Genomic DNA, 15,439 nt, shown 5'->3' on the forward strand with positions numbered 1-15,439 from the left:
CAAAATATTTGCATGAGCGAAACATCCCTCCCCCTAGTGTGTTTCAGACCTGAGCGGAAGAGAAACACCAGACCACACAAGAGAGGATATCTGGGGTCATAGACCCAAACCTGGTAAATCACGAAAACATTAGCAATCTGGGCCTAAGGTGAATGACCTCCCAGTGATTGTTAGACACTCCTTCTGTGGTTTTCATTACGATAGACTGGGAGAAATGGGGACCCAGGGCCCAAACCAGGAGTCTCTCTGGAGAACCACTGATAAAAATAAATGAATGAATAAAACCAAAACCAAACAGAAAGCATTGGAGTACGCTGATGGGCTCAGGCCCTTATACTCAGCAGTCTCTGAAAACTCATGGGGTACCCAGTATCATTTAATTATTAGACCATCTCATATCATATATAAAGATTTTATTCCTTAGTAAGAACTTTTAAATCACAAAATAGTGTGGCAATATTTAGGTAATATGGAGTGCTGAAAATACTAGAATATAAAGATAGTTTCTAGCTTATCTTTACATACTAAGCTTGTCTAAACCAGCTGGTTTTTCTTGCAGATAATATTTTTATTTGTTTAATAATTTAAGACAGCATAAGCTTGCACCAAGCAGTATAAGCATTGTAACCCAGGGGCAAACATTTCACCAAGTCCGCCCCAAAAGATATTTTAACTCAAAATATCATTAGCAGGTATCTTCTCCCTACAAAAATAGCGTGTCAGACATCATTAATCGGGAGTATGAACAGCTATGTACATACAGCCGCCTTGGTAGGCTAAGAAGTTTAACGTTGTGTAAACACAGCGTTTGAGGCAAACAGTAGCAGCAGCAGCAGCAAACGGACCTGACCGAACACTCCCAGACCCAGAGAAGTTTCTTCACTGTTGTGTCTCACCCCTTACGTAACATTCAAGTGAGATTTCTCAGTGCTACCTTGGCAACAAACTAAAAATATCTAGACAAGGTCTTGGTTTATGCCTTATTTTAAAAAGCTTTCTTCCTGATTATCTGGTATCTGGTTTGGTCTCCCGAAAAATACATACAGACTTGAGAGGGCGAGAGGCCTGGCAGGGCCTTCTACATGTTCACAGCACTTCTCATCACAAGGGACCACAAGCCCCTCTCTCCACTTCTGTCATCTAAGAATTCGACAATCAGTCGGTTTGGGCTTGTCTTTTCCCAGCCCAGAGCACTTTAACATCCGCCCCACGCGACACCCACCCCCCCGCCAAAAAAAAAAAAAGAGAAAAACCCAGTAATGTTACAAAAATTTGGGACCATGATGGATAAAATAATGAGGGATCAGAAACACAAATATATAACCTATGACATACACGTGAGAGTTGAGACATGTCAAAGGGGCTTGAGGTCAATTTGTCAATAAAGTGCGAGCAAAGGCGCCACAGGCTCCAACCTCCCTCCCCCAGCTCCCACCACTGTGCCTGAAGATTTCTCCCAACAGGTGCAAGGTATAAAGAAACCACTCCAGCCACCTCACAACAGGGCCACAGCATCCTCACTTCTTTGAAAATAGGTACCTTCCAGGAAACTGAACAATACAAAATACTGACATGTAAATGTTACTCTCAAAGACCCTCAGTTAATGGACCACCTCCTAAGGGGACAGTTGGGAGACACAGCTACTGTTCCAGGCCTGGGTCAAGGAGCTCTGGGACCAGGCACTCTAAGTCGTTCCACATGGCTCTCCCACCCAACAGACTCCTGAACTAGGGTCTGTATTTGGAAAGAGGGGACGTGGACTAAATGTCAGGAGGGTAATAGAAGATAACCAGTACTTCTCGGAGAGGCTCCGTAACAGCAGGGATGGGGGGAGGGAGTGTGAAAGGATACAGGGTGGGGTGGCAAAAGGCTGAGAAAAGGGCAAAACAGGAACTCCAAACATACACAAAACACCTGTTTTTGTCCTAAGCCTGTCGAGCATCGCTTACTCTTCCTCCCTGGTACGCTTTAGGGGACGTTTGAACTTGGAAACCTGGCGACTCCTCGGGAGCCCCCTGCCCTGTTCTGGAAGGAATGCTGTGTTCAGGGGGCATCCTTGGCTGGCTGCGTGGCATCTTCCTGAGAGCTCTCCGGGTTCACGGCGCGCGGCAGGTGGGTGCGGCTTTGCGCGTGCTGGGGGCGCAGCGGCCCCGGGGGCGCCACCTCGTGCGCTAGGAACGGGGCACCACCGGCGGCCGCTCCTGCCTTCTCCGGTGGTGGCGACAGCACGGACGACAAGCAAGGGAAAGCGGCGGCAGCAGCGGCGGCGGCCGCGGCGGGAATGCCCGGATACAGCAGCGGGAAGGGCGCGGCCGCCGCGGGGTACAGATACTTGTCCAGACCGCTCTTGTCTAGCCAGGGCTGTACGTAGGCGGCGGACGGCGACAGCAGGTAGAAGGGCAGGCAGAAGGGCGCGGCGGCGGGCTGCGCGAAGGGCGCGCCCCCGCCCAGCGCCACGAGCGAGCCGAGCAGCGCGGGCTCCGGGCCCAGGAGCGCGCCGCGCGCCTCTAGCTTCGGCCTCTTGGGCGCAGGCGACGGGTCCCCGGGTGGCTCCTGCTTAACGGCGGCGCGGCCCTGCTCCGCCTCGCCTCCGTAGCCGCTGTCGGTGTCCGTGTCGTGCTCGGGCTCCGTGCCGGGCTGAGTCCGCTGGATGACCGGCACGCAGCGGGCGACGCGCTCGGGACCCGAGGCGGCCGCAGCCCCCGCGCTGCAGGGCGCGCGCCCAGGGCCCCTGCCGGGTGGCACCTGTGGCGTCAGGAGCTGGGTGGCCACGGCGTGCAGGTGGCTGACGAGCTGTGCGCAGCGCGGCTCCCTGGGCGTCCAGCTCTCAAAGCGCGCGAGGTATTGCAAGACTTCTTTGGCGCAGGTTTGAAACCCCGAGTGGAACGCATCCAAGTCGGCCTGGACCGGCGATTTCAGAGAGCGCTCCCCTAGGGTGCACGGGGGAGGGAGGCGAGAAGAAAAACCGCGGCGTTAAGACATCTGCTCATCACGTGGGCCCTGCGCTGCCTACAGTGAGCTCGGCTTTTCCTGGGCATTCCAGCGACATAATCCGCAGACTGCCGAGAGGAGGGGGTGGCGCGGTGAGGCGCTCTCCTCCTGGCTGAAAAACCCAACTGGAGAGGTGCAGCCGCCACTTTAAATAAAAACGGGGCTCCTCCAGCTCTGTAGAAAGCTTTTGGGATGCTCTGAGGTACTTGTCATCAAAGGGAAAGAGACGACGTTCACCAGGAGCAGGACGCAGCGGGAAGTCCTAGCATTGCGCCCCCAGCGTTACCCCGTTTTGTCCCAGGGTAGGCTGGCTTCCTCAGACCCACTTACCATTCTGTAAAGCAATTATCTTCTGATGCTGCTGCTCCGTTAAGGCTGTTAGCGCTTTTAAGTGCTTTAAAGTTAATTCCAAGACTACTGCTTTCTCCAGATGCCCCAGTGTCTGCAGTGGGGCAACAAAGAGGGGGCAGGGGTTACTTTAAAACACGCATTTTTATTTAATTGGCCTTCTACGCAGCCCAGCAACTTAGGCACACACTTGCACACGCACACACTCACACACACACAAACCCACTGGGAAGGAAGCGCTGCTCAGCTCCCCACACTCCCCACAGTCAGGTCATCAATGATCTCTGCCTTAGCCCGAAACCCCTGTTCTGAGTCTCTGGGAAACTCTTAGTTACAGCATAAGTTAGAAGGCAGGCCTCTTAATATTTATATTTATTATCTTATTTCTGGGCGTCTTATCAGGTAGATCCACCCCGGAGACCATCAAAAGAATGAAAATGTTCATCTTACTGTCAGTTTCAGATGTTCAGGCAGTAAATCTTTCAGCTGAGCAATGCATTCATTAATTCGGTCTCGTCTCTTCTTTTCTATTAATCTGTGCGGTAATTTGTAGGTATCCTTCATATATGAGCCAGAGAAAAGATATAGCAGTAAGCTAAACATTCATTCACTTACTGGATAGAACCCTCCCTCCCCAACCCCCAAACACACTATGTAATGAACTAATGCCCAGAACTCTCTCCTCTAGACTTCTAAAATGCAATTTAAATTCAGGTGCGGTGTTGAATATCCCCCGGAGTATCCAGCAAGCCACTTAAAATTCACAGTTAGGAAAGCTCAGGGCTGGAATATATTTGCGGGCAGAGTTTCCTTGCGAAATCAATGGCCCTAATTAACTATCCAGGCAGGTTATGGGAAACTTAAGACTTACCTTGGTGTCGTCTCGCTTCAAGCTCCTTTTGGGTTTACACATATACAAAGAGGAATAGTCCAGTCTGCAAAAACAGAAATCAGCATCAGGCCCCCATTCCGGGAGGGGCTCTGCCCTCACCCGCTCCATATCACTTTGTGCAGGGGATTTTTTTTTTAAAGCCAAACCGACGCCTAGACAGATATTCGCAACGGTGCGTACACCTTACCCTAGAAAATCCCTATGTTCCAGTAACTGTCTCTCTTGCAAATGAGGGATTCCTTCGTCCATGTTCAATGGCTGTCCGTTTCCTCCGTTTCGATTTGGAGGGTTCTGTCCTGTAATCTGTGGGACGGTCGCCTGGAGAGATTTGGGGGGGATGTGTGCGTCTCCAGGCTGTCTCGCTCTCTCTCTTCAGTGCAGTATTGAAAGTGTGAAGCAGTTGGCCGCCCTCCGCCCCGTGCTCGCTCGCTCGCCCTCTCGCACACCCGCGCGCGCACACCCGCGCGCACACACACGCACTGCGCTGGTAGTTTGCTCTCACTCGGGGCAGTGTTTGGCCACAGGGCACGCGCGTCGCCGGCCAGACCAGCACCCAGCTCACGTGCGGAACGTACCATCCGCGGTCCAGCCCGGAGGGGGGCGGGGAGGAGGGGCCGGGAGGGGGGGCGGGGACACCTGATTGGGGCCACCTGGAGGGAGCCGCCACCCGGCGAGCCGTTCGTCTTCCCCGAGGCGCTGCAGGGCGCGGGGGCGGGGCGGGACGCGGGGCTCCCCCGGCTCGGCCGGCATCTCGGTGCAGAACCGTGGACGTGGCCTTTTGCTTTCCCACCGATTGCTGTTGGTTTGGGCCAGAGAAAGATCGCGAATTCGTGGTGGCTAAACTTGAGCAGGGAAGGAAAATTCGGAGCTTTTGCTCATCGCTTACTGGCCAGGCGTGAAGGGAGGGTCGGGTAGAAAGACACTCTCTAGGTCAGTCTGGAGATCTACCCTGAAAAGGGGTGACTTGCAATTCGCTTCCCGGATTTAAGATCAGTGAAAATGTAGACACTGATTCTGAATGTCACATTCCAAGTGGTTTTGGCAACAGTGTCCCCGGGCCACCTAAACTTCCCGCAGCAGTCGGAATTGCGGTGCCACTAATCACAGAGGCAGATGACGTTTGGGGCCTCGGGTGCTCCCAGGGGAGAGCAGGGAGGAGGAAGGGTGGCACCGGGCGGGAGGCACGCAAGGACTGCTGCGGGAAAGCCACGCAGTCCCGGTCCTGCCCGCCCCAGCCTGCGAGACGCTGTGCTGCCTCCCGCCTCCCTCGTGCGATAAGCCACGCCGAGAGTGTGGCGAGCCCACGTTTACTACTGGCACCTCCGCGGCCTCCCTCCTTAATCCTGTCTCCAGCGGGTACCAGCACAGGGCCGGCAACGTGATGCGACCTGCGGCGGCTGCCACATCAGCGCGCAGGGATGCCGTGCGCGCACCCCGTGTCCTCCGGAGCTCGGTCCACACAGCCGGGGACAACTGTCCCCAGGTGCCCAGTGTCCCCACAACTCAGGATAAATAGGAATCCGAATTCCATCCCCGTGGGCGGGGAGACCCCGGGTTGCTCCTACACTGAATTCACTGAATTGACAATCACATTCCCTCTCGGGCATTCCCGATCGCCAGTGGCACGTGAACCCAGAGGGACCTGGGCCCCAAATGCACGCGCACTGGAGCGCAGCAGGGCCAGGGCAGCCGCGCTTGGGTTCCGGGGACCGATCTGGGTCGCCGACCAGGGCGGCTGGAGCGGGTCACGTGCCGCGGAGCCTCCTCCCGGCCTAGCGGCGCGGCGGTGGAGCCCGAGTCCTGGGCGGAGCTGCAGGGTTGAGTTCCTTTCCAGCACCCTCCCGGGTTCCTCGAGTAGGACGACTCGGCTTGTTTTACTGCAGGCGATTAATTAATGAAATAGTGAAAGTGATTTTTTTTAAATGCAGATTTGGATTTTTACCTTAACCCCTTACCCCCCCCCCCCCTTGTCTCTAAGTGGTTGATCTTTCTGATTCCGAGGCAAGTTAGAGCTTTCAACAGCTTATTAGTGCAGTTAAGAGCCCCAGCTTCCTCTAGTTCTTAGCTGGCCAGGTTAGGTAGGGGTATAGGAGGCTAAGGTCAATAGAATAAAAAAAAAAAAAAATAGCAACAACAGCCCTCTGTCGTCTGGATTTCTGAAAGTTCGTGCCTCTCCAAACATACTCAAGAGCCAATCCTGCTTTTAAAATGATGGGAGAGCATTAGAGGAATATATACGCCTGGGTCACTGCATCTTGGCCTTGCCAGTACACAGAGGAGTCACAGGCCAACATCTGCTCAGAGGAACTCCTGGACTAGGACTAGCATAGGAGCCAGCTTTCAGCTGAAACCAAATGGGACTGGGCCAGGGAGGGGGGTGGAGGGGCGTAGGGAGTTGAGGGGATAGAAACAGGAACCTTGAGGGTCAAGGGGAGGGCCAGAAGTGAGCTTGTAAACTCACCACTCTGAAAAGACTCCTGGATGATGTAGCCTTCAGCCTTCCTTCATAGCATTTTCTCCTCCCTGGCTCCCTACCCGTCTTACCGAAACTTTTAATTCTATAGTCAGCATTTCTTTTTGTTTGTTTGGGTTTTTGTTTGTTTGTTTTGTTTTTCGAGACAGGGTTTCTCTGTGTAGCCCTGGCTGTCTTGGAACTCACTCTGTAGACCAGGCTGGCCTTGAACTCAGAAATCCGCCTGCCTCTGCCTCCCAAGTGCTGGGATTAAAGGCATGTGCCACCACAACCCGGCTATAGTCAGCATTTCTGTACTCTTATACTTCTGATAACCAGCTCAATATGCAAGTTGGTCTTTTGCTCATTTTATTTGTATTTTTTACAAAAACTTCGGGCGGTGGTTTTTTGTTTTGTTTTGTTTCTTTATTATTATTTATTTATTTGTTTATTTATTTATTTATTTTTAAGATGGGATCTCACTGTGTAGTCTTGGCAGGGCCTGCAATTCCCTGTATAGACAAAGCTGGCCTTGAACTCAAGGTACTGGCCTGTCTCTGCTTCCAGAGTGCTGGAATTAAAGGTGTATGCCATCACACCTGGCTATGGCTCGCACAGCTGGGTTAATGGCTGCCTCAGCCACCACCGCTGTAAGCCTTGCTTCTTTTGCCTGCTTTCCTCTTGTGCTCGCTCACCTTTGGGCTTTTCTTTGCCCCTTCCCCCCCCCCACACCCCTCCCTGGTCTTCCTTCTAAGTGTTGCCTTTCCCCTGGAGTTTTGGTCTGTGTTCTGTTGTCTTCTGTGTCTGATCATCCTTCTGATGACACTTCCTGCATATCCTCTGCTTTACACTTGAGTTTCTTGCCATGTCTGTCCCATACTCGTGTCTGTGGAGACCAGTTGTCCATTGATGCCACCAAATGTCCCTTGACAGCAAGAACAATGTTATAGCCGTAGCTAACAGCCACACAGCATTTGGGATTAAAGCACCAGGCTCCACCCTGAGGGCTTCTCAAGTGTGACTTCACTAATGCTTGCCATGACCCTATAATGTCCTAATATTATTATTGGTGCCTCTGCAGATGAAGAGGATGTGTCCTTAGAGGAGATTATGAAGTGTGTCCTAGGTCTCGCGATCAGCCAGATGATCAGCCAGACAGTGTGCTCTGGAGTCTGTGTGCTTTACCCATTCATGTGAGGTCTAAGGGCACACTAGCCGGAGTCAGGCCGTTTCTCTGTTTACCAGTCTGAGAGTGTGCGTAGGGGTGCAGGAGAGATGGGGGAAGGGGAGAGGGAAAGTGGGACCTCGAGGTTGGAGAGATGGTTCAATGGCTTAACAGCATTGGCCATCTTCTCAGAGGACTGGGATTCGATTCCTAGCAATGACATAGAAGCTTTTAAACATTTCTAACTCCCATTTCTAGGGGAGTCCAACACTCTCTTCTGGCCACCTTGGGCACCAAGGCATGCATACACATGGCACATAGACATACAAGCAGGCAAAACATTTACACACATAAAACAAATGCAAATGGGTCTTTATTTTATTTTATTTATTTTTTAAGTACGGGAGCTGATGGCAGACATGGCAAAGCATGACAAAAGAGAGTAGTCTTTGGACGTGCCAGCGAGATGTGCGCTGGGGAGTTAGCCCTGAGTTGATCTGAGTCTGAGTTACCCACTTAGCTTTCATAACGCTGTACAGGCATGCCAATGCTAGTTCAGCTTTGCAGAGGTGTTGGCGATCAGTTTCATGATCTTTACTGAGCAAACTAAGTGAAGGCTGAAATCAAACAGGTTAGACATGGGAGAGGGTCGCCTGTGGGAACTGTCAGACGAGGAACAGAACCCAGGTTCCCTCTTTGGCTGTGTTTTGGTGAGTCTCACCGAATACCACCTGAAACCAATAATAACCCACAAAATGAGCTCAAAGATTCTTCTTGCTTATATTTCAGTCATTGGTGAGTGTCTGCTTGCAATTGAAGATGCCCATCTTCTGTCTTTTCATCAGTAGGTGACAGGTGGAGTCATTGTTATCTTTGCTGCCTCTCTGGCTGTCTGAGCATCTTCCTCCCCCCTGTGTGTATGTGGTACCTGTGGTATGTCTCTGTCTGTCTCTCTATGCTGTGTGCCCTACGGAGGTGCAGGGTTCACATTAAGACCCCCACTGCTGTGCTCCACTTTTTCATTGATGATTGTCATTGAATCTGGAGCCCACTGTTTTGAGCAAGTCAGAATGGCCACTGAGCTCTGCACTCCTGGCTCTGGAATTACTCCTAGCCCAGGTTTGTGTCCGTATGTCCCCTGGGCCATTGGGATCTAAATTCAGGTCCTTAGACCTAGGCAACAAGTGTTTTACCCATTGAGCCATCTCCTCGGCCTGGTGCCTTTTAATTTTTAAGTCACTCCCTGTAGTGCTTGAGGTAGAATGAAGCATTTAGCCACATGTCCCCACTATTTTAAGCCCTAACCTCCAAGCACCCACTGTGTGGCTTTAGAAGATTTTATGCCTTGTTTTCCACAGAAATCCTCCCCCGAGGGTTGTGCTTCTATTGGGACCAGAAGGCTCCTGCCTTGTTAAAAGTCTCTAGGTCTAACTGTTCTTCAGGACAGGTGACTGTGGCTATTTCTGGATCCCGGATATTATTCAAATCAAGTGAGCACCTCTGATGGCCTGAAGGACCAAGGTGTGCCCAGGTGTGTGCTCCTGCTTGAGAGCCTGTGGAAGAAACCCATTAGGTGGGCAGACGCTTTTCCTTTGAGATGCTGGGAAGGGAAGTGAGAACCTGACCAGCAGGCATCCACCCACTACCCCTGTGTTCCAGCCCTGGATGCACTTCTCACTCACCTGTGTTGGTGACTTACCAAGTACAATTTACCCCTATTCTACAGGACTCCATGCCAGAAGCAAGTAGCTTATGACACAGAACGCACAAAACAGTTAAGAGTGCTTTGCATTGGTGTTCACACCAAAGCCTTGGCACTGGGGACATGCGTGTGCACAGGCACAAGCACGTGTGTGTGTGTGTGTGTGTGTGTGTGTGTGTGTGTGTGTAGGAATTCCTTCTCCTTGGTGGGGAAGGGTTAATCTCATAGGCCTTCTGAAGAAAGGAAGGTACCTCCAAGAACGCTTGAGGGAAGGTGTCACTTGGCCTCTCAGAGTCCAAATATGACTTTAAAATATCGATGATGCTGGAGGCACTAGATTTTAGATCCCAGGATAGAAGGCTGGATTTCCCAGTTGTGTATTCAGTGCATTAGTCCAACAGCACCCACCCACCCCCTTTTAATTTGTGAGAGGACTCATGTCTCTCCATAGACTGCCAATGAATGTGTCTTTGTGGCTGTTAGGTGATTTAACAAATCACCTTTTATATTTAGGTAACTCTCTACAGGGAGTTGATACATTCACTGCTTTGTGCAGCACCGGGGAGATAATTGTAAAGCAGTGACTATATTTGTAAAGCGGTGGTCATGTTATACTCTCTATATGGTGTTACATATATCATCTACATGAATAGAATCGTGCACTCTGTATATGGTATGACATATAGCTACATAAATAGAATAGTGCACTCTGTATATGGTATTGGATATATCATAGCCACAAAAATAGAATAGAACATCTATAGGTTTCTTTCTTTCCAGACAGATGTCTGGAGCCCTGGCTGGCCTCAGATTCATGTGAGGCTTCAACCTCCCCAGCACCAGGATTACAGCTGCGCTGTGCCACTTCTGTCTGGGAGGAGGATGGTAGGATGCATAAGAGGTGAATGGTTCTTCTGCTGTGACCATTTCTGTTCATAGAATTTTCACAGGCACTTGAGCTATCCCTGTTTTTGTATGTTCTCAAAATTCTGAGCTTCTTTCCTTGCAGAAGTTCAGTAATAGAGAGGTAAGGTAGATGTAAGGCCATGAAGAACATGGGGCACTCTGGCACTTTGGTTCCTAATCTGCAGGCCACTCTCACGTTTGTGCCTTTCAAACTGGTTGAGACTGATCTCTACTGAGACCTAAAAATAGAGAGAGGCAGCCGAGCGCCTGCAGGGCGCTGCACAGAGTGACTGCCACCCTTTCTCTGGGTTCAGTAGGCCTGGCTGGACGGAAGGCTGGAGGTGTTTCCTTCATTACTGCCACTAGGAGTTCTCGGGAAAAACACCTTAGAGCAGCAGTTCTCAGCCTGTGGGTTGTGACCTCCTTGTGGGCCAAATGCCCCTTTCACCGGGGTCGCAAAGCAGCTATCCTACATATCAGATACTTACATTGTAATTTATGATAGCAGCAAAAATACAGTTACAATATAGCAATGAAAATAATTCTGTGGTTGGGGGTCAGCGTGAGGAACTGTATTGAAGGGTGGAAGCATTAGGAAGCGTGAGAATCCGTGTCTAAGAGAGAAACATGTTAGTCTCATGAAGCCTGCCCAGAAGGACGCTCTGAGCAGCCACACTTTTCTGCACTCTGGGCCTTCCTGAGTCTCTGAGGTAGTTGTCAGGCAGATGCAGGCAGGCTAGAGGTGTCTGCCTCAGAGCACGTGACTGCAGAAGCAGTGGAGGTTACATTAAGAACCAGCGCTTTACAATTGACTCAACAGCTGAGGTTCAGAGTCAAGGTCTCACGCTGTAGTCCAGCTTGGCCCAGACTGGCGGCAATCCTCCTGCCTCAGGGCCTCTAAGTTCTAGGATTACAAGGGTGAGCCACCAAGTCTGGCTTTAACAGTTAATGTAGGAAGTTTTATATAGCTACCAAAAAGTAATTTAGTCCTGGTATTAATATAATTTCTGCTCATTATAAGCAAATGGATACCAATCTAGGCTATATGTGTTATATCTGTTAAGAACTGAATTTGAACCAGAATATCATTGCCTGCATTTTTAAAAGAAATGTCTTCTACATTGGTCACACAGAAGTAGGGAAATAGTCCAGATACAACTTGCAGCAGCTATTTGGCCTCTGCATCACAGGTGCCTACATCATGGCCACACCCTCTTTCATGATCCTATGATACATGGTCAAAGATGGCTGTAGACTGAAGCAGATAGGACAGAGGGGGCTGTAAGCAGGGGATACCCTCTAAGGAGCTTCGTGAGTCCCACTCAACATCTACTGCTTATGTCTTATGGTTCAGCCCTAATGCGAGGGGGCTAGAGACAGATTTTCAGTTGTGGCCCCCAGTCAACACGGGGGCTATCACTTACTAAATAAGAGTAGACCATGAGTATGGAGTCAACGGTTATCATCCATGCAGCGGAGTGATGAGCAGAGTGCTGGGCTCAGCACCACATTTCTACCATGCTGTCTGTGCTGGCTTTGTCTGTGCTGGCCTATGAAACGTTGAATTTCCAGGTAACATCCGGTCCTTTCCATCTGTAGTTGGACAGACTAAACTAAGCCTGAAAGCACACAGCCTTTAACCTCCTGTTCTGAAGTCGTAATTGCAGAAAGCTCACCAGGGAGGAAAGCTGAGGAGGACTTGATCTTCCTGTGGAGGACACGTGGCAGCTGTGTGTGTCTGAGAAATGGCGGTCTCCATTTGTCTAGCACTGTCCATTTTCTGTGGGGGTCACTGCCCTGTGTGTGCTTCCCCTGGGGCATGGGAAGAGGAAAGAAGCTCCCAACAGAGAGGTCTCCGCCTTAGTCCTTCATCTTCCTCATCTATCTGACTGAATTTAGAGTCTCCATGGGAACCTAGCTCCTGTGGCATCAGTGACTTGTTTCCAGAAAGGTTTAACCATTCCTGACTGTGGGAGGTGCTACCCCACAGACTGAGGTCCTGGACAGAACAAAGAGGAGAAATGGAGCCAAGCACGAGCGTTGTTTCTGTTTCTGATGGGATGGGATGTGACCAGCTGCCTCACACCCTGCACCGTGCCTTTCCCACCATGGTGACTGTATCTTCAAACCCTGTGCCTCCCCCACAAACCCTCTCCTCCAGCTACTTCTGGTCAGGTATTTTTTCACAGCCATGAAAAAATTAACAAATATACCCTCTGGTATCTATTTCCTCATGGCTTTACAGCCAGAGGATAAAGAGGAAGCTGTGTGGTCATATCACTTGTGTCTTAGTGGGAAGAAGAGCTTAGGTGTGCTCAGCAGGATGGGACCAATGCGGGCCTGAGATGCTGGGCGCAATACATCCTGGGAGTTCTTTGCTGCAGGCAGTGTGATGGTCGACCTTAGTTGTCAGCTTGCTGGGACTTATAACCACCGTGGAAATAAATGTCCAGGCATGTATTTGTGAGGTGGGGGGTGGTTCCAGATTGGGTCAGAAGATCCTCCCTGAATGTGGGTGGCACTGTCACAAGGGTTGGGGTCCTGGACTGAATAAAAGGGGGCAGGGTGCTGAGCACTGGCAGATGTCTCCCTCTGCCTCCCCACTGTAGATGCATATGACCAGCCCCCTCATCCTCCCACCAGCATCGACTCTGCTCTCAAAGCATGAGCCACAACAGACTTACTTGCCCGAGTTTCTCGCTCAGGTATTCTGCCCCAACAACACTGAGAGTAATTAATGCAGACAAGTGCAGAGGCAAGTGACATGTTCTCTCAGCTCTGCACTAGCCACTTTATAGATGATGCACACATCCAACCGCAGCCTGGTGTTTTTGGACATGTGAGCAATGTTCTGTGGGTTTCCCAGCCAATGCTCACAGGGTTGAGATGTGGCCTGAGCCCGACTTGAGGTTGCTGTACATTTTAAGATCTCCTTTTCAAGCTTTAGCCATTACATGAAAATGTCCCAGGTATACCTTTGCTTGTGCTGGGGGCAGCAGCAAGGATTCAGTATTGAACCTCATCTTAAGGTCTTTCAGAGCTGGAAAGGTTGCTCAACTCTTAGGAGCACTGGCTGGTCCTCCAGAAGATCAGGGTTTAGTTCCCAGCACCCACACCATAGCTCACAACCATCTCCAGTTCCAGGGAACCTGACACCTTCTTCTGACCTTTGCAGACATTAGGCTCACACATGGTGGCTTAAATACATATATACATATAAGCAAAACATTCATCCATGCTAAGTAGCTAAACCTTTAAAAAATAATTTAAAAATAAGCTCACAGTCAAAGGGGGAGATCGTTACGTCTCAGTGTTTGAAAGCCGTTCCTTGGAATATCTGGGGTCCCCTCAGCTTCTGGAGTAATACACATCAGAAATCACTCCAGGAAACTCAGGACCCCTGCTGTGAGTGACAGAGCCTACTCTTCCAGAAGACAACTGCACAGAAAGGCCAACCAGAGAACACAACCAGCCTCATTCCCTCGAGTGGTCTGTACCTTCACCACACTTGGGCCCTCCCTTTGCCCTAACTCCCTGGTGTCTAGGTGAATTTCTGTTGTCTACTTGATTGGCTTTAAGGAGCATCCAGAGAGAACATTGATGAGACATGGGGCAGGGGTGGGGGTTAGGGGGTGGGCGCATCGCCAGAGAGAATCAATCAAGGAAAAAGACTGAGCTACAGTGTGTGTGTGTATGTGTGTGTGGCAACCATCCCATGTGTTAGGGCCAGAGAACTAACTGTAACTGCACATGAGAAAGCCAGCTCTACCCTGGCGTTGCCCTCCTGCTGCTGCCTGCTGCCATGGACCAAGCTGCTCTTTGGCAAGCCCTCTCTCCTTTAAATCTCTGGTCAGTGTTCCCACTGACTTCCCAGTACTACTATCAGGGAATCTTGTTGAATAGTTAGCCTCTTTCAGCTTCTACTACTTCACCTTCTATGTTCCCAGCATGCTCCATTTCTGATTCTGCTACTTCTCATGACAGTGGTACCGATCTTTATCTTGCCATCAGAGATGAATTTTCTCTCTGCTGTTGGGGCTTGGCTTTGCCCAGTGGATCCTAACTGGACTTTCTTCTTGTGTCCCACCCCTGCACAGTCTTCACTAAGCCCCTCCTACTCAGCTCAGTCCCTTGGCGCTCGCTCGCTCTCTCTCTCTCTCTCCCTCCCTCTCTCTCTCTCTCTCTGTCTCTCTCTCTCTCTCTCTCTCTCTCTCTCTCTTTCTGATCACTCAGTCACTAGCAGGTGGCCAAGGGGGTTCTTTTCAGGGGAACTGGCAGGGTCAGTTTTAGCTTATTTCCTCTGCTTCAAAATAGACTGGTTGAAAGAGTGAATAACTCTTCTCATGTCCCCAGATCTCCCAGTGCAGACGTTGTGTCTTGTAGAGGTCACAGGTTTCTTGACTTGGTTGTATTCAATTCTATGAGTTCTTCTTCTCCCTCAGCAGTTCAGTGTGGAGCTGGTGACCTGGCAGCCCAAGGTGTGCACTCCTTCCGGTGCTGTGAGGCTGGGCACAAGGCCACATTAACAACACTGCCTAGATTCTAATTTCTTTAGGTTTATTTTCTTTATGTATATGAATGTTCTGCACACACATATGTATGTGCACCGTCTGAATGCCCAAGGAGACCAGCTGAGGGTGTTGGATCCCCAGGAACTAGAGTTACAGATTGTTGTAAGTGACCAGGTGAGGGTTTGGAACCAGATCGGGGACCTCTACAAGCCAATGCTCTTAACTCCTAAGTTACCTTTATAGTGCCAAGATGATATAGCTTTTAAACCAAACTGCTGGTGGTCATTCTTAACCTCTTCTCCCCCTCCCTGACCCATGTTGATAACAATGTCACAGATACTCATTGAACCTGTCTTCTCTATGTGTGCATGATCTATTTTCTAGACCAAGCGGTAATGCATTACCTCAGTAATGCGATCTTTGCCACTGATTCTAACCCTTGGGGTGTCATAAAAACGACAGCTATCTCAA

General features: G+C 50.4%; 1 protein-coding gene across 1 annotated transcript; it reads right to left on the reverse strand.

Annotated features, from left to right (window-relative positions):
- Positions 1–363: 363 nt before the first annotated feature.
- Bhlhe41 (basic helix-loop-helix family member e41) lies at positions 364–4,820 on the reverse strand. The gene is made up of 5 exons (XM_031383890.1): positions 4,420–4,820; positions 4,212–4,275; positions 3,791–3,898; positions 3,323–3,434; positions 364–2,931 (listed from the first exon to the last, which is right to left on the reverse strand). The coding sequence occupies exons 1-5, from the start codon at positions 4,479–4,481 to the stop codon at positions 2,045–2,047; spliced, it is 1,233 nt and encodes a 410-aa protein (XP_031239750.1). The 5' UTR covers positions 4,482–4,820; the 3' UTR covers positions 364–2,044.
- Between the last annotated feature and the right edge of the window lie 10,619 nt (positions 4,821–15,439).

The sequence above is a fragment of the Mastomys coucha genome, unplaced genomic scaffold, assembly GCF_008632895.1.
Source record: "Mastomys coucha isolate ucsf_1 unplaced genomic scaffold, UCSF_Mcou_1 pScaffold20, whole genome shotgun sequence".
NCBI classification, from domain to species: domain Eukaryota; kingdom Metazoa; phylum Chordata; class Mammalia; order Rodentia; family Muridae; genus Mastomys; species Mastomys coucha.

Bases quoted from the DNA above. Each gene is read 5' to 3' on its own strand.
- Bhlhe41 (XM_031383890.1), bottom strand. From the start codon at position 4,481: ATGGACGAAGGAATCCCTCATTTGCAAGAGAGACAGTTACTGGAACAT. The intron at 3,435-3,790 runs GTAAGATGAACA...GCCCCACTGCAG, and splicing joins CTGAACATCTGAAACTGACA to ACACTGGGGCATCTGGAGAA. The intron at 2,932-3,322 runs GTAAGTGGGTCT...CGTGCACCCTAG, and splicing joins GATAATTGCTTTACAGAATG to GGGAGCGCTCTCTGAAATCG.